This window comes from Ceratotherium simum, chromosome 15 (assembly GCF_057802395.1).
Source record: "Ceratotherium simum simum isolate JZ-2026a chromosome 15, ASM5780239v1, whole genome shotgun sequence".
In the NCBI taxonomy this organism is placed as follows: Eukaryota; Metazoa; Chordata; class Mammalia; order Perissodactyla; family Rhinocerotidae; genus Ceratotherium; species Ceratotherium simum.
The window spans coordinates 36,929,840-36,953,242 of NC_141914.1; the positions used below are offsets into that span (position 1 = coordinate 36,929,840).

Sequence of the window (23,403 nt, forward strand, 5' to 3'; positions counted from 1 at the left end):
CCTAAATGAAGGATTCTCATGGCTTAAGCAAATACAATTGAGAAAGCAGTGGAGAGAACTATTGCTACCAAACAAGTCACTTTTTTTTCTTCTCTTTCCACCTTGCCTGCAAATCTGTGTCTAATTCTCTTCACTCTGCTCCCCCTAATCAGAGCACAAAGTAGCACATATTTTGGCTGGTTTAGTGTAGGGCTATTCCTCTTCTGTCCCAAGACTGTACATCCCTTAAGTCTCAAAAGGCTGTCTGATCTTCCCTTTGTACCCTAACTATATCCAAGAGAGGGCTCTGCTGCATTAGTAGTAGAAAGGACAGTGACCAGAGCATGCTGTCACTTGCCACCTCTGGTTAATTTTCATGGAACTCTTCCCTTGATCCAGATACAGAGGCAAGCAGGTCTCTCTTCTGCTCTGACCAACAAGTTCACAGGGCAATTGGCAGTTCACCCAGAGTAGCCATGATGTCTAAGAAATGAATGGATTTTTCTTTAAGTTCATAGCAAGAACAGTTGGTAAAACATTTCCATCCCTAATCATCTGATTAACAAGTGCTGAAAACATAAGACTGGGGAATGCTGAGGACTTGGGCCTCCCAGCCCCAGTAGCATAGCTATTTTACACGACCATTTCAGATACAGACTATTAAGCCATCTCTCTGTTTTGTGGTCCAGGATGAAGAACAAGCTGTGGTACTTTGAATTTGGCACCTCGGAGACCTTTGCAGCCACCTGCAAGAAACTCCATGACCACATAGAGTTGGAGGTAAGTTCCCAAGTAAGGAGAAGGTTTCCTGGATCTTGGTTCTGCTCCTGGACTGTCACATACACCCACAGGACATGTCCCCTTGGGTTTTTAAGAGGTGATCCAGAGTGTAGTCCATTTATTGTACCTCCAATCTGTTCCCAAACACCTCTACAACCTCACTCAGAGGAGGCTCCAATTGCTAGACCTGCCTTTCTTGGTCTGTCCAGGGAGTGCTTGGGGTTCTGGGGCCTAGAGGTCCAGAAGACCAGGGCCACAGTCCATTCCTGCCCTCAGCCCTCCCCCCACCACAGCTTTACAATTCCTTCTTTTCAGAGAGGCGAAGACTTAGTTGCCACCAGCACAGAGAGAGGAGCTGCTGTTGGGTAGAAGCCATGTCCCAAGCCTGGTAAAAGCCTGGGAACTGATGGCCAGTAGCAGGGGTGAGGGGTATGGGGATTGAGGCCAGAGGTGACTAGACATCCCCCAGCTCACCCCACCTCCACTTTCATAGCTGCTTCAAGGAGCCAACTCATAGGTACCTAGGTAGACTTTGTGGGTGTGCAGCCTGTGCAGTCACTCAGAAGGGCCCTCCGTCTAATGCTTTTCTGTCACCATCTTGAAATTCTTGATAATTTTTTAACAAAGGCCCTGGATTTTCATTTTGAACTGAGCCCCTCAATTATGTAGCTGATCCTGTTGGTGCACTCATGTTTTACTACCTCTTCCGGCACTTGTAGCAGCCTGCCTCAGACAGTTTGCCTGTTGTCTTCCCTTCCCTGGTTGATAAGCTGCCCACTTCCCAACCCCTCACCCCACTTCTGCTCAGTTGCTCTCATGAAGTCTTCTCACTGCTGTGAGAAGGTCTCCTTGGCCTCTGGCCTCCTGAAAGCCCACACTGCCACGCACACCAGCTCTGTCTCTGCTCTGCAGGACCTCAGGCCCATCAATTCCCTTAGTTCTCAGCTACAAACCCACCTTCCCGTGGGATTTGGGGCCATAGTCTTGTTTTCACTTGAGAAGAGTTGAGCCAGGGTGGGCTCCTCCTGGCCCACCGGCTTTGTCCCTAAGCCTGCATTAGCAGTCAAGTGGGGCCTGGGCATCCCTTTGAGGAGGAGCATTTGGCCTGAAGCAGTGTGGGAAAGCCCCACCACTCCCTGCCGGAAGGGAGCCTGCACTCACAGGGAGTTTTCACAAACAGAACACAAAGCCAGAGATTCTGTGCTTCTATTTGACTCATCTGCCTGCCTCTCCCCGTCGGTTGCTGGGTTACCAACCCCGGGGTGGGAGGATCCGATCCTGGCTAATCCCCTGAACTTTTGGCCAGCTCAGTCAGAGAGCAGAGAGGCCCAGGAGCCAGGGGCATGTGTCCCCAGGTGGTACCACCCCCACCTGGGAGGGGCTGAGGAGCCAGCTGTCCTCTATTGATAGGTAAATCCACTGCCTGGGAGCTGCAGAGAGGAGGAGAGGGCTGGGCAGGAGACAGAGCTAGGCTAACAGAGATATGTGTGCGTTTTTCCTGTTGGCATGATCCTCTGGTGGGCTCTCTTTAAATATACCCCCAGTGAGGGACAGCCCTGGCCTAACCACTGCCAGCTGCAGGCACACAGCGGCTGCTTGTTCTCCCTGCAGCTGGCCTTGAAACTGTGCCCAGAATAGAGCAGCTCAGCTCTCCTGCCTCTGTGGCCCGCCCTCCCAGCTCCAGGCTCCAGGCCGGCCATGCCAAAGGTCCCCTCTGGTCCCAGACGCAAAGGCTCTTCCTCAACCGCAGAGGGGGCTGGTGGCCTCATTGCTAAGGATGCTGGTGGCGTCTGGAGGGGATGGGTTGTTCACACTGTAGGTTGTTGGGGGCTTTCTGGAGCACTTCCTGTTTCCCTCTTCTCCCCATAATGGGTCTTTTTAGTATTTATTCATGAGGGTAAGGGGGGGGATCATGTGACAGGCAGCTTCTGACAGGCCGCAGGATTGGGGCAGGCACATTTTTGCATCCAGAGAGCAGTGGGTGGATGGTCCTGTGCTTTGTGATCCAGAGGGAGACAGAGACAGAAGGGGGTGAGACATGTGAGTGACAGGTGTTAGGAGGCAGCAGAGCACCACAAGTAGATGTGAGAGCATCAGGGGCCTCAGGAAGAGCAGGCAGGGCAGCCACGTTAAGTGACCTTCTAAATGTGGCCACTGCACACCACAGCTCAGGCCTCTGAGGACCAGCCCACTCATCAGTTCAAGGTCAGCGATCCCGAGAATAACTCCATACAGGTATTTATACCACATGTCACCGTTCTCAAAGCCCCACCGCAGCCTTGTTCCCTAGTCACACTACAACCCTGTGAGCTAAGTAGGCCAGGTATTATTATCCCAGTTTCATGGAAAAGCAAGCTGAGGCACAGAGGTTTAGCAGAGTAAACAGAAGGAAGAGAAAGTAAAAAGGGAAGAGGAAAAAGTCACATGCTTTGACTGCCTCCCAGAACGTGTCCTCATTTGGCACAGTAACCCAGTGAGGCAAGTATTAGCACATTTTTTAAACAAGGAAACTGAGGCTCAGATACATTAAGTAACTTTACCAAGATTTCATTGCTGGAAACTGGTAAGAGGGAAGATTCTAGGTCTCCCAGAATGAATTTAGCTTAGAACCCAATAAATAGAGATTTGCCTAACAAGTGCTAGAACCCAGTGAATTCTTCAGCATGGATGCACTATCTCTTCCTCCTTTATTGAATGTGGGACCATTTGGTTCCCTTTCAGCTGGGAACCAGGGCAGCTGGGCAGGTCTGCTGAGAAATGCTTTAAAAGAACAGAATACACAGTCCTACTGCTCATTTGAGGAAGAAATGGATGGTAGGAGAGAGGGTCAGAGAGAAAAACTGCCTTAAAGCTTACAAAAGGTTTTCCCACACAGCATGGCATTTTAGAACACGCAGGGCAAATATTAATTTCCTCACATTATGGGTGAGGAACCGGAGGCTGAGAGGTTCAGCGACTTGAGAAGGGGCACAAAGGTAAGGGTTCAGTGGAACAGATACGGAGGTCTATTTAGTTTCTTCGTGTGTATAGGTGTGTGTGATGCTGGTAAAAAGTTGGATGGTGAAACTTAAAACTAAAATGAGGTAATGCAGGGAAGGTGTCCATTAAAAGTCTCTCACATGGAATACAGCCTGTTTCTCTGAGGCAGTGTCTTATTGAGAAGAACTAGGAGACTTGGTCCCTTCTCTGAAATAAAGCTTATAGCCCAGTCGACAGAACACGCAAGATCTAGTTAATATAGTACTCACTTAACTAGTGCTAAGGAAACTGGATCCAGGGGTCCTGGGGAGCCATGGGAGCCAGATCACACTGGACACTGTTTTGGGGGGCTCAGATACTCAGGTAGGGGAGAAGGTGACTCTAGATCTACTGCTCACCTGCAGACACGCAGTCAGGGCTGGCACAGTAAAAGGGGCCTGGCCTGAATGCATAAGGCCTGGAGGTTAGCCCTGTTCTGCAATTAGGTTAAGTAACTTGCTGAACTGTGTGTCTGGGCCTCAGTATTCTCATCTATAAAATGGGGAGGGGTTAGGCTCCTGACCAAAGCTATTATTCAGATTCAAGTTTTCAGGTTTTCTGTTTTTTTTAAGTAAATGGCAATGATACTAAGTGCCTCATGGAATCTGCAAAGCAGCCCCAAGTGGCAGGTGTCGTAATTGCCTTTCCAAAGAAGGGGACAGAAGCTGAAAGAAGGCAAGCTCACCTGAGGTCCACAGCCTAGGAGTGGTTAGGTCAGGCTTCAAATCCAGATTTACCCCAAACCTGGGAGTTTCAGAGCAGTACTGGCTCTTCAGTCTAGAGCATAGATTCTCAACCATGTATGGGGCATATCTGATCTGCTTTGATTCACATACTTCCATTTAACATTTCAGATAGCATGAGATTTTTACGTTTATCAAGAAGAGAGCCTAAAAAAATACTGCAAATGCTCGCTCTAAATGCTTCCTTTAAGGAACACAGGGGAAGACCTGTGAAAGCTAGTGCTCTTCTGGAAAATGGGTGCTCAGTAAGTCGTGGTTGACTCCAATTAAGAAGCCAGCATGTGGGGCCAGCCCAGTGACATAGTGGTTAAGTTCGCCTGCTCTGCTTTGGCGGCCTGTGGTTCATGGGCCTGGATCCCAGGTTTGGACCTACACACTGCTCATCGAGCCATGCTGTGGTGGCATCCCACATACCAAATAGAGGAAGATGGGCACAAGATGTTAGCTCAGTGACAATCTTCCTCAAGCAAAAAGAGGAAGATTGGCAATGGATGTTAGCTGAGAGCCAATCTTCCTCACCAAATAAAAAAAAAAAGAAGCCAGCATGTCACCCACATGACTGTCATCATCCCTGGTCTAAGGCAGTCTCTCAGCATCTCTTGGAGTCTCTGACTTCTGTTCCCTTCCAAAGCCACCCTTGATGTTCATTCTAATCTGATTTCACTCAAATAAACAGGTGGGGGATGGGGTGAGGGAGGTGTGCACTGAGTCACTTCCCCCACCCCAGGCCCAGAATAGCCTTGCAAAGGTTTTTAGAAGTGATCACAGTTAGGTGGAGCAAACCAGGCAGGCTTCAACTCGAGCACTTGTTTTACATGCTGTGGAAATTTTTCACTTTACTAGCTAAAAATAAAAACTTCCAAAATTCCTTGATATTTTATCTGCTTTAAAACAATGTTCAGAAGGGAAAGCTGGCCCACTCCACTAATATGAACCTCTGCATGGGGAACAGTGAGTCCAAATTTGGAAGCTGCTCAAAAAAATCTGTTATCCAATATATCTTGGGAATCTCTGCTCATCAGTTCCGCCCTTTTAATTGAGGATTTTTTTAAAAAAATACAAAAGTCTTGAGAACAGTATATCAAATATTCCCATTTCCCTCTCACTTATAATCGATATTTGTCAATATTTTGTTTTATTCCCTTCAAGTATTTTTGTTTTTGTTTTTGCCTGAGGAAGATTTGCCCTGAGCTAACATCTGTTGCCAATCTTCCTCCTTTTCTTTGCTTGAGGAAGATTAGCCCTGAGCTAACATCTGTGCCAGTCTTCCTCTATTTTGTATGTGGGTCACAGCCACAGCATGACTGACGTGTGGTGTAGGTCCACGCCCAGGATCCAAATCCGCGGACCCAAGCCACCAGGGCCACTGAAGCAGAGCGCGCCGAACTACATCACGATGCCAGCCCCTCAAGTATTTTTTTAAATCAAAGAAATAAAACATTACAGATGAAGTGAGTTCCCCCACAATCCCATCATGCTCTGCCACTTGCCTTTCTCACTCACCAGTATGTTCTTGAGATCTCTCCGTGGGGATGTCCGTAGAGCTAGTTCATTCCTTTAACTGCTCTGTAGTGCTCCAAGAACACCCCCCCCCCCCCCGTGAGGGTGAGGAGGAGCAGGAATGGGAACTCTCAGACACTGGAAGTGGGAACATTAGTGGTAATCCAGTTTGGAGAGTAGTCTGGCAATAGACACTGAACTGAAGATGCACTTGTAGACCATATGACCCAGCAGGTTCTTCGCAGCCCAGACCTAGAGAATTTCCTGCACGTGAGCTCATGAGAGGATGAGCACGGACGTGCAGTGCAGCATTCTTTTATTACAACAAAATGGAACCAACCCAAATGACTGTGTTATTCTAACACTTGAAAAAAACAGTGTGAGTGAAAGTACTAAATGCCACAAAATTATATGCTTTAAAATGCTTACTTTTGTGTTATGTGAATTTCATCTCGATTTTTGAAAATTTAATTTTACAAAAAGGAGTGCGCTGGGCACAGTGCTAGGGATATTGAATCCATATCATGCTATGGGCCCTGTCTATGAGAATCCCAAATTCTAAAACTAACATTTAGAACAGCCATGTGCATGTAAAGACACTTGAATCAGATTACTTTAAGATTGGGCAGATACCCTTAGCTACTCCAATCCAACTGAGTACCATTATTTTTCAAAAAGAGAAATCAAGGACTTTACAGGTTAAGTTGATTGACCAAGTTCACCCAGCCAGTAAGTGGCAGAAGAGAATCTATGGGCCTCAAGCTCCAACTGAGGGGCGCTCTCTTATTCTGCCTTGGTATCCACCTACGATATTGCACACTCTTAAATCGGAGGGGAAGAGATCTTCAAGCACCTTGGCCTCCTCTGGCATCACCTAAACTTTCTCAGCTTGGGCAGGTAGAGCCTTTGAAAGCTTGGAGTAATGAAGGTAGGAACTGGCCAAAGGCTCCTCCCATCAACCCAGCTACAGAGATTCTGAAGGAGATGCAATGAAAACATATTCATGAGGAAAGGAAACTTGAGAAGAGAGCTGGGAGGGATTTTGAGTTCTTGGAAAACAAAAGGTGGCAACCTGATGATGCATCAAACCCTAGAGTCAAAAGGAAGGCTGGAGTGGGCCTCAGAGAAACATCCTCCTTCTAGTGTATTCCCTTCCTCCAGCAAGTCCAGCGGGTCCATCATTCCAGCGTTATCCTCATTGTGAGACCACCAGGGCAGCTCTTGCTGCTTCAGACTTCTTCTTGCCCATCCTACAGTTCTCACTGCTCCAGACGCCCCTACCTCAGGTTCTTCCTGCTTCCTCCTACTATGTGCGCTAAACCCTTTTCCTGATGATAAAAGTAATCCAAATTCATGGTAAAACATTTTAAACTATAGAAGGGCAAAAAGAAAAGAAAAGTAATCCACAATATCACCAACCAGGGATCAGCACTGTTATAATGACAGCCTTGTTTCAATCCTGTAATAATATTAGCCCTTGTTCCTTTAAAATCAGGCCTCTGGAGGACCTCTGTGATTCTTTGATTTCTTACATTATCCATTTTTAAACACAGCTCCAGCCTCCCTATCTCTCTACCTCTTTCAGCCATGCGCTGACTACAAGTTTCCTTCACTGATCCTTAAAATCTTTCGGCCTACTAAGAAGAAATTGTTTCTGTCAATTTTCTCTAATAAAATCCTGTTGTTGGCTTGCAGTTCTGACACGTAACTTTTTCTCTCTCTTAAATGACCCTCATTTTTACTTCCTACAAATGTGTACCCCATCTTGCACTTCAAGCCTCCATTCATCCATATGATTTTATTTTCTTGTTCTTTTCCATTTCCTTTGTTCTTTGTGAATTGATTTGATTTTCTTTGTCTTCGGACTCCTGGCTATACATACTTGGTGTCTTCCAAGGACTTGGGAATCACTTTTAAGGATGAATTCTCATGCTTACATTTTCACAAAGCAGTGGAGAGATACACAGCACATGGGATCGATGAGGCCCAAGGAGGTCTCAGAAGACCGAGGCACCCTCACGACAGATTCCTGGAAGATTCTCTAGGCTAACCTCTACCCCAGTGAGCTTAACTTTTCTACCACCAATGTCCTTTGGTGAAAGAATAACTTTCCCCAAGCAATGTCTACCAGACAAATGCATCTTTTAGGTAATAAGGAACTGTGAGGCCCTGTCAGTAGGAAATGTATTATTTCTCTTAGATTTTTTTAGAATATTGAAAAGAATTCATGGTCTTCCTCTCCACACTTAGGAGATTTAGGGACCTTGGGGAAGAGAACCATTCCATTCCTTTTCTGCTTCTACAACTGGGTTATGAAACAGACAGAGAATATTATATACCAATATGTCCTGTTGGCTATAGTAGATAGGTCTTTGTTTATCTTTCTTAGTCAGGGAGGTCATCAACTTGCTGATCCCAGTCTTCTATAGAAGAGGAATTAAAAAGGTAGAAGAATTGACTTTTAGAAAGGGCATATAATCTAACAAGGGCTCAGATAAATACCACTGTGCATACATACATGTTCTATCTCAAGTCCATTAGGATCAACAAATTAATGACAACAGCAGCCACTTTCAGAGCACCTATCTTGTGACAAGCTCTATACTGGCACTTTCATACATTGTCTTACTTAATCCTCATAAAAAATCTGCATGGTGTGTATTATTCCCACAATTTACACAAGGACACTGAGTCTCCTAAAAATAAGTAAGTACTCCAAGATCAGATGAGTTTTAAGCCCACGTGCCCCCCAATGCCACAGCATCTGTCGGAGATGGCCTCTGCATTACACTTCTGCTTTCCTCCTAATGCATGTGTCTATTGAGTTGGCAGCGGGCTTCCATTCAGGACTTGGCATATCTATTAGGCAGTCAGCTGTCTGAAGCAAGGACTCTATCTTATTCATTCTGTACCCCCAGGCCTAACACAGTGCCTAAAATGAAGTAATTGCTCTATAGTTGTTAATTGTAAAATTGAACCGAAGTGTGAAAAATCCCATCATGAGTGAACACTAATAGAAATTACCACTTGACCAGCCTCAAGTGATACCTTTTTGTTGGGAGCCTCCACAGTAAAAGAGACCCCCCTTACTCCATTTGTGACACAAAGGGAGCGATGGCTGAGCTTGCAGCCCTGCACTCAGGCCTTCTCCTAACTGTGCGGTGAGTGGGAAAACCTCCCACGCCCATCTCTGAGCTGTTGCTGGGACCTTTGAAAGCAGCAGAGGGTCTGGGACAACTGTGAACCCAGGACAGGAAATGCCAGAGTTCTCCCACCTCTTTCCCACTGACGAGAGTTAAGACACTGAGTGGGCAGAGCCCATATGGCAGCAAGGGTGCCTGGTGGCTACAGGGTCAGAGGAAGTGGCCCTGAAAGGCAGAAGAGGTCTCCATTCTGAGCCCTCTCTCATGGCCCAGAAGCCTACCTGCCCTTGAGCCCTGCCAGTCCCTATGGCCATCAGCCCTGCTCCATCTGCAGGAAAGTTTGCCCCCTCAGAAAGCCCCATCCACCCCAAGTTGATCTGCGCTCCCCAGACAGACAGCAGAGCCTGTTAATCTGCACCCAGAGCAAGAATGCTTCAACAGGTTTTTTTAACTTGGGGAAGGTGGAGCAGCGGATAGGAAATGGCTTTGCCCTCTGTCCAACTCTGAGGCAACCCACCACCACGAGCTCTGAGAAACAGCAGTTTTGTTTTGGAACCTGGCACCCAGTGCAGGCTCGCTCCTGGAAATGAATTTGCCCCCCCCCCCCACAACTGCAATGCTCTACTTCCAGCCTCCCTGCCAACACCCCCTTCCAGCTGCCCCTCTCAAAAGCACCATTGTGCCCTTCTGGCACAGCAACAGAGGAGGGCTGAAGAGGAAGAAAACATTTTCTGCCCATGGGATGTTCTTAAGCAGGTTGTGTGTACATGGCTTCAATGCTGCATTCCTTGAGCCCACACAAACCCGCCAAAACTCCATCATCCCTGTCACAGATGGCAGCCCCTTTCCAGTCTAACTGGCCCACCACAGCTTACTGTCAGAGAATGCAGAGTACACAACGGGGTGGGCGAGGCTGGTGGGAGGGGGGTCATGATGACACTTTTTCAGTACAGCACTCTACCCTGACAAAGCAAGGCTGAACATAGACTCTGAATCTCTGAACTGGAAGGAGATTTAGTCCCACTTACACTCAACAGAAAGATTCATTCTGGCACATTCTGGTAAGTGCACATCCAGCCTCCTCCTGTCATGCACTGCATAACAATGTTTCAGTCAACGACAGACCGCATATATGACAGTGGTCCCCTAAGATTAGTACCATATAGTCTAGGCATGTAGTAGGCTATACCATCTAGGTTTGTGTAAGTACTTGCTATGATGTTCGCACAACAATGAAATCACCTAACAATGCATTTCTCAGAACATGTCCCTGTCATTAAGGGACGCATGACTATACTCCAAGGATAGAAAGTTCACTACTTTGCCAAAAACTCCTGGGGCGGGCCCAGTGGTGCAAGCGGTTAAGTGCACACGCTCCACTGCGGCGGCCCAGGGTTCGCTGGTTCGGATCCTGGGCGCGCACCCACGCACAGCTTGGCAAGCCATGCTGTGGCAGCGTCCCAGATAAAGTGGAGGAAGATGGCCACGGATGTTAGCCCAGGGCCGGTCTTCCTCAGCAAAAAAAGAGGAAGATTGGCAGATGTTAGCACAGGGCTGATCTCCTTACAAAAAAAAAAAAAAAAAGAAACCTGCTCTATTGCTGGACAGCTCTGACTTTCAGAAAATTCTTCCCAATGTTGAACAGGGGTGCATGTTCTTCATATCCTTCCCTTATCAGCACTTAGCACAATGCTTGGGAAAAAATGAGTGCACGATAAGTGTTTGTGGGATGCATGACTGAATTCTCCTTCCATTGGGCCTATTTCCACACTTTGGGGGCACACAGAACATGCCTTTTCGCTCCTTCATGTGACTGCCCCTCATAGGGCTGAAGATCTATCTTCCATGTTCCCTATTGATCTTCACTGAGCTGAACATCCCTAGTTCCTTATATCACTTGGGGTACAGACCCATGACTATCTTGACCACTCTTCTCTTGATAGACTCCATTTCTTTCCAGCGTCTTCCTTAAAATGAAGAATGAAATCTCCTGTATTTAGAATACTCCATAAATGGTCTTGTAGGTAACAAAGAACAAGATTAATAGGCATCAAGTACATGCTCTATAAGTTGGACTGTCTTCTTGATCTTGTCATTTACATCTCATATAAGAAAGCTGAAGGTTCATGAAGCCTACCATGAACCTAGATAAATTAGGAAAAGAAGGACCTTCCTTAGTTTCACTGAGTCAATGTTTCCTCACCTGTAAAAATGAGGATACAAATACCAACATTGCAGGGTTGTAAGGATTAGACATAAAATATATGAAGTGCCCTGTTCATAATAGTTACTCAATAAATGATATATATTAATATTATCATATAACATTTGTGTGTATTAAATTAGTATCTAACTGCCCATGACAGACATCAGCTCCTAAAATGATATGAAACAGCCCCTCTGAATACAGAGGAAACCACTGTCCTATAAGATTTACCTATGTGCAAGGCCAATTTTTTTGTACATGTAGATAGTACTGGACTGTCTTTCCAATAATGCTATTACCACTCATCAACACCACTCAATTTATCGCCTTTTCTTCCCTCAGGATACACACCAGATTATTAACACTAAAAACATTCTCTCTAGTTCTTCTCTAGGGAAAATAGACATCATTGTTTGCCCTGGCTGCTTTTCTTTCACTCCCAGTAAGTTTCTCGATCCTGGCCCTAGGCCCTGCCGCTGGGCAGATATCCACTTCCTTCTCAGTGGTGTGCTGGAACCAGCTCGCTTGCTGGTGCATCTCTTCCCAATTCCGCTTTCAGTGATGTCACATCGGTAGCTTAAAATTGGCCATAGTGGAAGTATTTACACCATGGAACACCACAATCAGAGCTTCCTTTTTCTTTTTCTTTTTTTTTTTCCTGGAGATCCTGCTGTTAAGCATTTAGCAGCACACTACTGCCTCTAGCATTGACCTGCTGTGAGCACCTTGAGGACAGCCCCTGTGTCCCATTTCTGCTCCATCCCCAGGGTCTAGCACAGAGTAAGTAGGTTCTCATCATTCTTGATAGATGAATGAATGCTTTTGTCTTCCATCTCTTATAATGTCTCTCTCATATAAGTCGTACCCCATGTGCCCTATTCTTGTTACCAGATGTTCACATATAGATTTCCCTTTGCTGTTATCAGAGGACCACTTCTCGCAGACTTGGATTAACCCTCCATATCTCTCCCTAATCAGGACATTCAGTCCACTTCATTCAGTCAATATATTCATCCTGGGGCATTATGGGAATTCATCTGAAAGGAAGGAAACCTTGTCGGTTTTTTTAAGGAACACCTTGGTTTCCATTTTGGAATTTCTCCACACATTCTTTCTTTCAGTTAACAAATAGTTATATTGGACATCTGGTATGGATAAGACCTGCTAGGAACTATGGATAACACAGAGCTGTGCCACATATGGCCCCTACCCTCTGGGGGCCTAAAGTCTCCTGTGGACAGGCGAATATGCAGAATACATGGCAGAATACACATTCCATATAAGAGAGAAAAACAAAGCCATGAAAATTCAGAGAAAGAGAAGATCAATTTCTAGCTAGAGCATTGGGAAAAGCCTCATAGAGGAGAGAGCTTTTGAGTTGGAAGGGTAGGATTTTAATAGGCACAAAAGAGCTGATGGGTAGTTTAGGCAGGAACAAAAGCAAGGAGGCCCAACTCTGTGGCCAATATGCAGACCAATTCGGGCTACCACGGCTGGCTTTTGCTAGGGCCCACCTAATCCTCTTCTTCAGCTACTCTCTTCTTCCCAAACCAAAGGGTACCTTGGACCAGCCCAGGCTTCCCCATCATCTAACTTACATTCCAATTTGCCAGGCCAATTCACAGAGAAAATATCCTCCCCACTTACCAAAGCAGAAATGCTCCAACTATAAATGAGCACTACCACTCCCATCCTTACCTGGGCCCTACAGGACCCTGTGGTTGTACAGGGTGGCATATCAGTGCTTTCCCTTCACCTAATGCCTATCAGCCTCCTGTTCCCTCAAAAAAGGGCTAGGGATCTTGGCCAGGTCTTTATGTCAGCCACCCCTCTGACCTTGAGTGTATATCTGAGCCTTTGACATGGAACCTAGGTATCAAGGGAGGCCACCCTCTCCTCCTGCCCATCCCCCTCTCAGCCCATCAGAACCCCTATTCAAGTGTGTCCAGATGTTGTCCACCTCTTCCTCAGCCCTCTCTCTTCCTCCCACTGTAACTGAAATATTGTTTTCTCTAGACATTGCTCAGCATTTCCCTACCCCCCTCTTCAAAAGATGCCCCCTCCCAGTTCTCACTCGCTAGGGAAAGAAAGGACTCCAGTATCATCCCCAGACCAATGTCCCGCCTCTACCTTCAGCATCTTTTCCTCCACCCATCTACTTTTCATCCTAGGCATTCTCAACTTCCCCTTCCCCCTATCCATTGAGTATCTCCTCTGCCTTAAACATCCATGAAAAACCTTTTCCTCATTTGTATTACCCTTTTAGATCCTATCTTCTTTCTCCAGCCCCGTTTGCCACCTAATCACATAGCTATTCTCACTCTGCCTTCACTACCATCCCGACTCACCCTAGAAACCCTAGTTAAGCCCTAGCTCTTCCAAGAGATAGCTGTGTAATCCAGGAAGGTCACTTACCAACTCCAGGCCTCATGGTTCTCATTTTGGTAATTAGAGATTACCAAATCTAATGTTCCATCTGGCTTTACCATTCTAAGATTCGGTGCTTTGGCCCTCATTCAGCTGCCAAACTGCGTCTTTAGAAAATCACTCACAACCTCATGGTTGCCAATCCAAATGACCAAAGGTCTAATTCCAGATCTGCTGACTCTGATTAGCTATGGGACATTGGGCCATGCCTTTCACCTCTTTAACCTCTATTTTTCTCATCTATAAAATGAGGTGATTGGACTGAATAACATTTCAAGACTCTCCGGGTCTTTGATTCCATGAGAACACAAATCAGGAGAAGAGAGAAAGAGAGAGATCCTTTTTGGAGAGCGGATAGGGAAGAATTCATGGAGAAAATGGCATGTGTAGAGATTTGGAACAAAAGCACAGAAAGGATGCTAGGGTGTCCTCCAGGGTCTCCTACCACTAGGAGACTGTAATAATGGGTCTAGACAGGATCATCATCCACCGATCAATAATTTTATAATGAAAGATTCAGACTGACAACACCTGAACCACTAACCAATCTGAACATCAGAAAAAAATGAGACAAACACACTATGTGCCTCCTAATGAGATGCAATAGGAAATAGCCCCACTGATAAAGAATTCTTGCCAAAAAGTCAACCCTGAATCTGATCAAGCCTCTAGATCTAAAAGTACCAATTTAGTGAAAATATACAAGATAGACTGGGAATATGTTTAAAAGACACCTCAGAGATGCAATTCGCAAAATCCAGAATCTGGAATAAGGCTACAGCCTTACTTCTCAAAGTGTGGTCCATCACAGACACCGCCTCACTGTCACCAGGGAGCATGTAGAAATGCAGAATCTCAGGCCCCACCTCAGACCTCCTGAGTCAGAATCTGCATTTGAATAATCCTGAAGTGATTTGTAGGAACACTGAAGTTGGAGAAGCACTGTTGTACAGGACAAATGACCCATTTCCTTCAATAAATATCAAAAGACAAGGAAAAAAATTCGGGGAATTTATAGATCAAAAGAAATCTAAGAGACATACCAACCAAATTCAATCTGTAGACCTGTCAGACAAACCAATTATTTTTAAAAATGGGACTATTGAGGAAATTTGAACAATTACTGGATATTTATTGATATTGAGGAATTATTACCTTTTTAAAGAGTGATAATAGTATTGGAGTAATTCCTTTTTTAAGAGTCTTATCATTTAAGGATACATACAGAAGTATTTATAGATGAAATGACAGAATATCAGGGATTTACTATAAAATAGTTCAGTCTGGAGGTGGGGAAATAAACTGGGGTAGAGTTAAGGCAAGATCAGCTGCAAGCTGCTAATTGCTGAAGCTGAAATTTGACATACATGGGATTTATTATTCTCTGTACTTTCCCATATATTTGGAAATACCCATAAGAAAAAGATTTAAAAAGAAAGACCAAGAAGGAGTCATCAAAGATGGGAGGGACGAATCAAATAACACAGTGGCAGGGAACCCAAGAGAGAAAATATCAAGCTGAAAGGGGACGAATGCCCCCAGAGTCATTGAGGCCTGGGTTACACCTTCCATCTGGCCTGGAAGCGGTCATTCCAGAGAGCAGACAGTCCAATGACAGAATGAACCAAACCGTCTGCGTTCTAAACCAGAGAAAATCAACGTAATCCGTGGCACCGTGAATCGAGGTTAGAAGAAGGGAGAATTTCCTAGTTGCTAAAAACTGAAACAGGTCATCAAATAAATTACGGGATCTCCTTCTCTGAGGACCTACAGAAATAGGATCGACAGGGCTGAAATGAAGGCGGCCTCGCTCGGGAGGGAGGAGGTTCAGATCCGCCGCCTTTTTCAGGTCACCGAGGCCGGCCGGCACCGGGGCGCGGAAAAGCCCGCAGCCGCGGCCGGGAAGCATCAATGCCCTCCCTCACCTCCTCTGCTCTCTGTCCGTCTCAGGGAGCACGGAGGGCTTGGCAGGTCCTAGTTCTGCCCAGAATTATGGGGATTTTAAGGATCCGAGAGATGCGGCTGGGGGGTGGGGGGTTGATGAATACGAATTCCCAGTGCGTTTCATTTGCACATGGATGCGCTTTGGCTGCTTGACGCAGTCTCTAGTTACCCACGCCCCGGCCCTCCACCAAACCAACCAACCCACCCTGGCTCAGAAAGAAACCAGAACTATGGGTATTGTCTTCGCAAGGGGGACCAATGTTGAACGCTGCCGACAGCTGCGGGCGGGCGCGGCGGGGCCTGGGAGGAGGCGGGCGCGGGCCGCTCCCGGCCTGGGCTCCGGCAGATTCCTGAACAGCTTCCAAGGAGGCAGGAGCGGGGCTGATGCCGATGCACCCCACCCGACCCGGTGCCTGCAGCGCCGCCTCGGACCCGGGCGGCCCGCCGTCCGGCACCTCGCCGCCCGCGCACACCGTGAGCTGGATTCCGGGCGTGTGCGCGCTCGCTGCCCGGGACAAGAGCTCTCTGTTTCAGCCTCATACCGGGCTATAAATACCTGGGTTCCGCTGCAGCGCAGCCTCGGCTTGGAGGGGAGCCTGCTAGCTCAGTCCTAGGTTAGGGATGGCTAATGGTGCGCGCAGGAACCGCCGCCCTCCTTGAGCTCTCCCCAGGAGCCCCGGGTCGGAGCCGTGGGAAGGGGCCGGATGACGTCATGGAACTGCTGGAGGATTTAGCTCAGAAACCCGCCCGGGAGCGGTCCCGGGGCCGGTGTTCCATTTAAGCCGACAGCGTACCACACTCTCGGCTCCACTTTGCCAAACCCGCACGACAACTTTCCACCTTTCCTGAGACCTAAGCGGGCCTGGGGTTCTGAAGGAAATCAGTGTGTGATGGCTAGGCCAAGAACCCCGGAGAATGGGCACATAGGCGTGGGCTGGCAAGGCTCTCACTAGCATGGGTCGGGCCGAGAGCCCATTAAAACTCTTCATGCAAGGTCTCGGTAGTGGGAGAATGATTTCAGGCCAAAATGTGCCTCATGGAGCAGGTAATACTATTACTAATGGTAATAATAATGCAGACAGCTATGGAATGTTACTGCTTTCCAGAGGCCAATCAACACCTTGAGGTAGATGTTATTCCCCCATCCCTACCCTCATTTTACAAATGAAAAAATTAAAATTCTGTAAACGTTTGTAGAATCAAAATTTACAAATTAAAGCTCAAAAATGTTAAGGAACGAACGCAGGATCACACAGCCGGCAAGTGACAGAGCTAAGATTTAAACCCATATCTCTGTGTCTTCAAGCCCAGGCATGCTCTTTCCAAGACACTGCTGTTGCCTCTCAGTTTTCAAATAGGTGCATTCCAAGGGTGGGGGCATCTCCATCCAACAGTCTCCAGGCTCCCCCTACTTTTTCTATTCTATTTGTCCCAGTCTGCTTACCACCCAATGAAATAATGTGGGAAGGGGACAATCTATCAGAAAGCAGAATGAGGATTGTTTGCTCTTCCAGAGAGAGAGGTTAACAGCTTACCAAGTTAATAGCTAACACTCCTAGCTTGTTTTGACTGGAGAGGGAGGGGACAGGGTTCACTTAAAACTGCAGTAGGGGGGCCAGCCATGTGGCCTACTGGTTAAGTTAGGCACGCTCTGCTTCTTCTGCCTGGTTCCATCCAGGCATGGACCTGCACCATTTGTCAGTAGCCATGCTGTGGCAGTGACCCACATACAAAATACAGAAAGATTGGCACAGACATTAGCTCAGGGCCAATCTTCCCTAGCAAAAATAAGAATGTGTTAGGGAAGAAAGGTGATTTGTTGAATACTATGTGCAAAGGACTGTGCTTTGCTAGCGGTATACATTTTTTTTCACAAAGCTAGCACAGAGGCAATAATAACACTGATATCCAACATTGATGTGCCAGGCACTGCTCTAAGTACCCCACAAGACAGAGTAATGGTGGGAGATCTCAATTATTCAAACCACAGCTGGAAGTTTAATTTTGCTATAAGTCTAGCATCAGCAAAAGTCCCAGTTTGCCTCATTGACTTTTGTCTCCAAAGTAGGACCTGGCATCTGACTGCCAGGGTTTGCATCCTACCTCTGCCAGCTTGTAAAGTGGAAGTTGTGTAGCCTTGAGCAAGCACGGTAACCCCTGTGAGACCCTCTCAGTTGAGGGTAGCAGTAGTGCCTCCCTCATCGCATTCATGAGGACCCCAAGAGACCGTGTAGGTGAAGGACCAGCCGAGTGTGCAAGGAAGCTCTTGCCAAGCTTGAGCAGCTAATATAATTATTTTTACCTCTCAGAGGGGAGAGGGCATTTTGATTAACAATAAATAAATTGAGGTGATGTGGTGGAAGTAACTACAACCAAGAAGAAAAATGACTGTGTTGTCTAGGAGGTGATAAGGATGTGAGAAGACAATGCTGGGCACAGAGTTGAGCAAAGCTCATTTCAGAGGGTTTGGAGAAAAGAAAAGTCTGACCAGTGGGATTCTAGCCTAAATCCCTAAATAAGAATATGTGTGTAAAGGATGGAAGACATTCCAAAATAAATTTCTAACAATTCATTAATCCTATTGAGAAGAAAAAGAAAAAGAGTTTCAAAAAAAAAAGAATCACAGTGATAGCAACAGGGAGCTCTGAGTGGCGCGCATGCTGTCAGGGGACTGTACACATGCACGCAAAGGCAGGGCGTGGGCATGCAACCAGGCATGAATGCACAAAAGCAGCTCACACCTGCAAGCCTGGCTTCAGGCAAGCTGAAGACTAAGCAGAATGTAAGACAGGGTTTGAAGCAAAAAAGAACATGGGAAGCATAACTCGTTAGGACTTGGCCATTCCAAAAGAGTTTTTATCTTTTCCAGAGAGAGCAGCTCTAACTAAAAATGGAAGAACAGATGCTAAAGGTGAGTACCAGAGCCCAAGGTAGATCAATGGAGAACTGGCCTTGGGAAACACACACATTTGAATCCAAGTTGCTGGACAAGCCTATAGATGTCATTCAGGGGCCACTTGGACAAATCTAGAAAACAGAGTAGGTTCCATCCGATAAGAGGCAAACACAAACGCTCCAGTTTTCAAAAAATTAGAAAAGGGTACATTCTGGAAACCACAGACTGATACACTTCATCCTATCCCTGGCAAGATTCTGGAATAGATTATTAACCAAGTATTTGCCCTTTACACACAGATATTAGTGACTTATTATGAGTTCTCTTATTCCTTTTCTGATCGAGGTTGTAGGGTGTAGCCTTGGAAATGCTATTTGATCTCAGCACAATGTCTTATATTTTAGTGGAAAGAACACAGGATTGAGGTTTAAAGAACTGGGTACTAGTCAGGCTCCACCATTAATAAGTTGGGTGACCACAGGCGAGTTCCTTAACCTCACTGGGCCTCATTTGTGAAAATGGGGCATGTTGTCTTAGGTCCCTCTCGTCTGTAAGTTCCATGATCCCCCCTTGTAATGAAAAGTGGGCTGAGTGACAGTCCAGTCCAGAGGATGCAACTCTGATAGTGCAGCCACACCCCAAGGGCTGTTTAATGCATGATATCTGGTGTGTTAAACTGACCAAGGAGATGGCTTGGTCCCTGTTTTTGCCCTTTGTATACTTGTATTAATGACTTAATCCCCAAATGATAGGAGAGCTATGGCAAAGGGTCATAGAATGAAAATTTAAAGTAAACTAGATGGACTGGAGGAGGCCTAGGCTGAAAGCCAGATGAAGTTAATTGACATAAATGTAAAGCTCTATGTCTAAGTTATTAAAAAAAATACCTACACAAGCTCAGGGTAGGGAAGAGCTGGCTGAGAAGTAGATGATGGGATGAGGGTCTGGATGACTGAGATGACCATCCATTCAAGCTGAAGCGATTCAGCCATTATCTAGCTGCTAACAAAAGAGTAGTGCAACTCTGATCATATTTAACAACAAAGATGATGATAATAGTGACTTGTGCTGAGTCCTTACATGGGCTTCCCACATTATCTCATTTCTGCGGCATGATAGTGTCCTAGGATCCCAGCGCAGGACGTGCTGGTGCCGTTGCTGCCTGCGCCATCAGATCCTGTCGTTGATGTTGTTTTCAATGCTGGGAGTCTTACAGAGAAGGAGAGTAACAAACTGTAGTGTGTGCAGAACAGGGCACCCAGGATGGGGAAAGTCTTAAAACCAAGTCCCGCAGGAGGAGGCTGAGAGAGTTGACAGTGCTCAACCCAGAGGAGGCACAACCAAGTGGTGGTGTGAGAGGGAAGAGAATAAAGGAGTGGTTAAGACTTAGGCTCTGACTGCCTGCTGTCAAATCTGTGTACTTCCATTAGTAGGTTGTATGACTTTGGGCAAGTTACTTAACGACCTCTGTGCCTCTGTTTCCCCAAACGTAAAGAGGGGGTAGTCATAGTAACTAATTTATAAGATTATGATGAAGGTAATAAGTGAGATGTGTATAAAAGCTTACCTGGTAAATGGCAATGCTTAATACATATGTACAATGATGATGGTGATTGTCATCGTGTATCTGGTGGGCTGTCCCCATGGAGGAGGACGGAGAGTCATTCATCTGGCTTCAGAAAGGAGAATAGGACCAATAGGTGGAAGCAGGAAGAAAGAGAATCTGGTTCAACATAAAGAGACCTTTCAAATAATCAGAACTTCCCAGTGAAGAAATTAGTTCCCAGTTACCAGAGAAGCTCACTCGGTTCCGTTTTGTAGTTGGGGAAACGAGCCACGGGAATGATAAGATACCATCAATTAAGAGCTTCGAAGAAATCAGGTTGTTAAGCCAATAGGAATGGCAACAAACCCTACCTTTCTATTCCTTCTCTGTTGAGAAATCTCTAGAAGTTTGGATTTGTAGGTAACCTCGAAGACAGTGGATTTTTGTTGCATGCTTTTGGTTTTTCCTACCTCACAATAAGCAAGATAAAGAGGTCAGGCTTTGTAGTTAGATTCCTTAATTTTGAATCCCTGCTCTGTTATTTATCAGCTGTGCAATCTTGGATAACTTAGCTCACCTCTCTGGGTCCAGTTTTTTCTTCTGTAGATGAAGTAAACTACCTAAGATCCTGAGGAACAAGGATCAGAGCTAATTTATTTCTTGCTGCGTTGGTAAACACTATGCCAAAGAGGGCTGGCTTTATAGATATGTGAGACAGGCAAATTCAAGCCTTCAGGCCTTTTGTACCTGGCGGGGGATGCGGGGAGTGGAGACTGGCTAAAGAAATTCTGCTACATCAGCAAGCGCATGTGCCAAAATCGCACTTACGATACAGACACGGGAGACAGGCAAAATCTGAAAGCCTTCCAAATCTTAAAGTCTCGTATGTCTCACAGGAGGGACAAAATAAGAGAAGGTAGAATGAAACTTTTCTGTCATTTGTTGAGAATCTACTGCGTGTTCAGTTCTGGACTCAGTGTCCCACCAAATCTTCACAATGGTTAAGAAGGGGCAGAATTGGTGATATTGAGGTTAGACTGGAGAACAGTTTTCCAATTGCCTTGTGAACCATCCCTAAAGCACTTCTAGATCTGTAGAGGGTCCTGGACCCATCTCACAAAGTGGTCAAAGGCCTGAGCGACTTTGCCCAAGATTCAGCTTCTGACAGAGGCAAGCTGGTGGCTGAGGGTCTGTCACATCCTTCCTGAGAACCCCCCCCGACAAACACACACACACAGCACCTTGGGTCGGGATACACTGAGCACACTAACAGATGACCTTTTCTCTCTACCTCCCAGTGTGACGGGGTTGGGGTGGACCTGAGCAACATCTTCCTTGAAGGTATTGCCATTCTCAACATTCCCAGCATGTATGGTGGCACCAATCTCTGGGGAGAAACCAAGAAGAACCGCACTGTGATTCGGGAAAGCAGGAAGGTCGTCACTGACCCCAAGGAACTGAAATTCTGCATCCAAGGTAAGCCAGGCATGAGGAAAATTGCTCTAGGCCAGTGCCGCATGGGGAAGGGCAGTCAGGTGGATCTGTTAGCAAACTGTATCAGGGCCTACAGCAGGCTCTAGGAGGCCTCACAGCCTGACAATGACCTGGTGCTCTGGAGATGTGCTGACTCATCATCCCTGATATTGTGAAGTTTACAACCTAATTGAGAAGAGAACATTCACAATAACAGAGCCCTAAATGAGAGTCACTAGTCAAAATGTGGGACTCCATGAGGTCAAGAGTCAAATGCTGCTCCTATCAAGGTTACCAGTGTCCTCCAATATCTAAATTCAATAGTCAGTTTTCAACTTTGATCTTGCTTCACCTATCAGCAGCATTTGACCCACTGGTCACTCCCTCTTCCTGGAAACACTGTTCATTGGCATCTAGGACTTTGCACGTCCCTAATTTTCCTCCTACCCCACTGGTAACTCCTTCTCAGTCTCTTTTGCCAATTCCTAATCTTCTCTCTAACCTATTGATGTTGGCAGGTTCCCAGGCAGGGTCCTCGACCCTCTTCCCTTTTCTGTCTGTATTCACTCCCTGGATGACCTCATCCAGTCCTGAGACTTTATTTAAATACCACAAGAGTGCTGATGACTCAGCATGTCCAAAACTGAACTCCTGATGTCCCTCCCCCAACCCTTCTCCACCCACAGCCTTCTCCATCTCAGTTGGTGATAACTCCAACCTGCCCGTTGCTCCAGCCAAAAAACTTGGCACCATGCTTGACTCCTCCTTTTATCTCACTTCTCACATAGAATCCGTCAGAAAATCTGTCAGCTCTACTTTTAAAAAACATCCAGGATCCAACGACTTCTCACCACTGTGTTCCTACCACCTTGATCTGGGCCGCCATCTTCTGTCCCCTGGATTACTGCAAATCCTCCTAACTGGATTCCCTGCTTCTACCCCTGCTTTATATAGTCTATTCTCACCACTGTATTGGAGTACGCCTAGGAAAATAATGTCAGATTATGCCACTCTCCTGCTCAAAATCCTGCAGTGGCTCAAAGTAAAAGCCAAGGAACTTCATGTGGCCTGGAGGGCCCCAGATGATCCAGCCTCCTGTCACCTCTGAGATTTCATCCTCTACTACTCTCCCCCTCACTCACTCCACGTCCACCACCCTGGCTTGTCTAACACAGCAGTTTCCTTCCGTGAACCACTATTCTTTCTGCCTGGAACAACCAGGTCATGTGCCTTAGAGGCCATCAGCTGGGCCTTCCCCTTTTAACCCACCAGGCTACAGGTCTCTAAGAGTACGCTTAAAACTACCTTCACTCTACCCCCTTACTAGCCTTTTCCACCAATGAACCAAGTGAGGACTCAGTCAGAGTTGGCAGCTCTGATTTCTCTGCAGACTGGATGAATGGCCCCCACTGATCCTCAGGGGTTCTCAATGGACTGGTGAGCTGGGGGAGAGAAGCCATATGTGAGGACATTGGCAAAGACACCACACTAGGAGGCAGGAGACTGGGTTCGAGTCCGAGTGCTGGTACTCACCTACTTTTTTAGCATCTCAGGTTTTTTTGTTGTAAAACCAGCATCTCATGTAAAATTTTGATAGCTGAATGGATGGGGTTGAATCAGATCACTGCTTGTTGAAAATGAAGATTCCTGAGCCCTAACCCAGATCTGCCTAATCAATCTCTGGCTTGGTGCCTGGGAATCTAAATGTGTAATGAGCTTCCCAGACGATTCTGATGGGCTGCCAGGAT

The 23,403-nt window shown here is 46.4% G+C and overlaps 1 protein-coding gene across 1 annotated transcript in view; it reads left to right on the forward strand.

The window, feature by feature from the left end:
• DGKG (diacylglycerol kinase gamma) overlaps nucleotides 1-23,403 on the forward strand; it is a 156,441-nt gene that overhangs the window by 97,727 nt on the left and 35,311 nt on the right. The window contains exons 20-21 of the mRNA XM_087439893.1: nucleotides 669-759; nucleotides 21,481-21,658. Of these exons, the coding sequence (XP_087296019.1) occupies nucleotides 669-759; nucleotides 21,481-21,658 (269 nt within the window). The remainder of the gene's footprint in view (nucleotides 1-668; nucleotides 760-21,480; nucleotides 21,659-23,403) is intronic.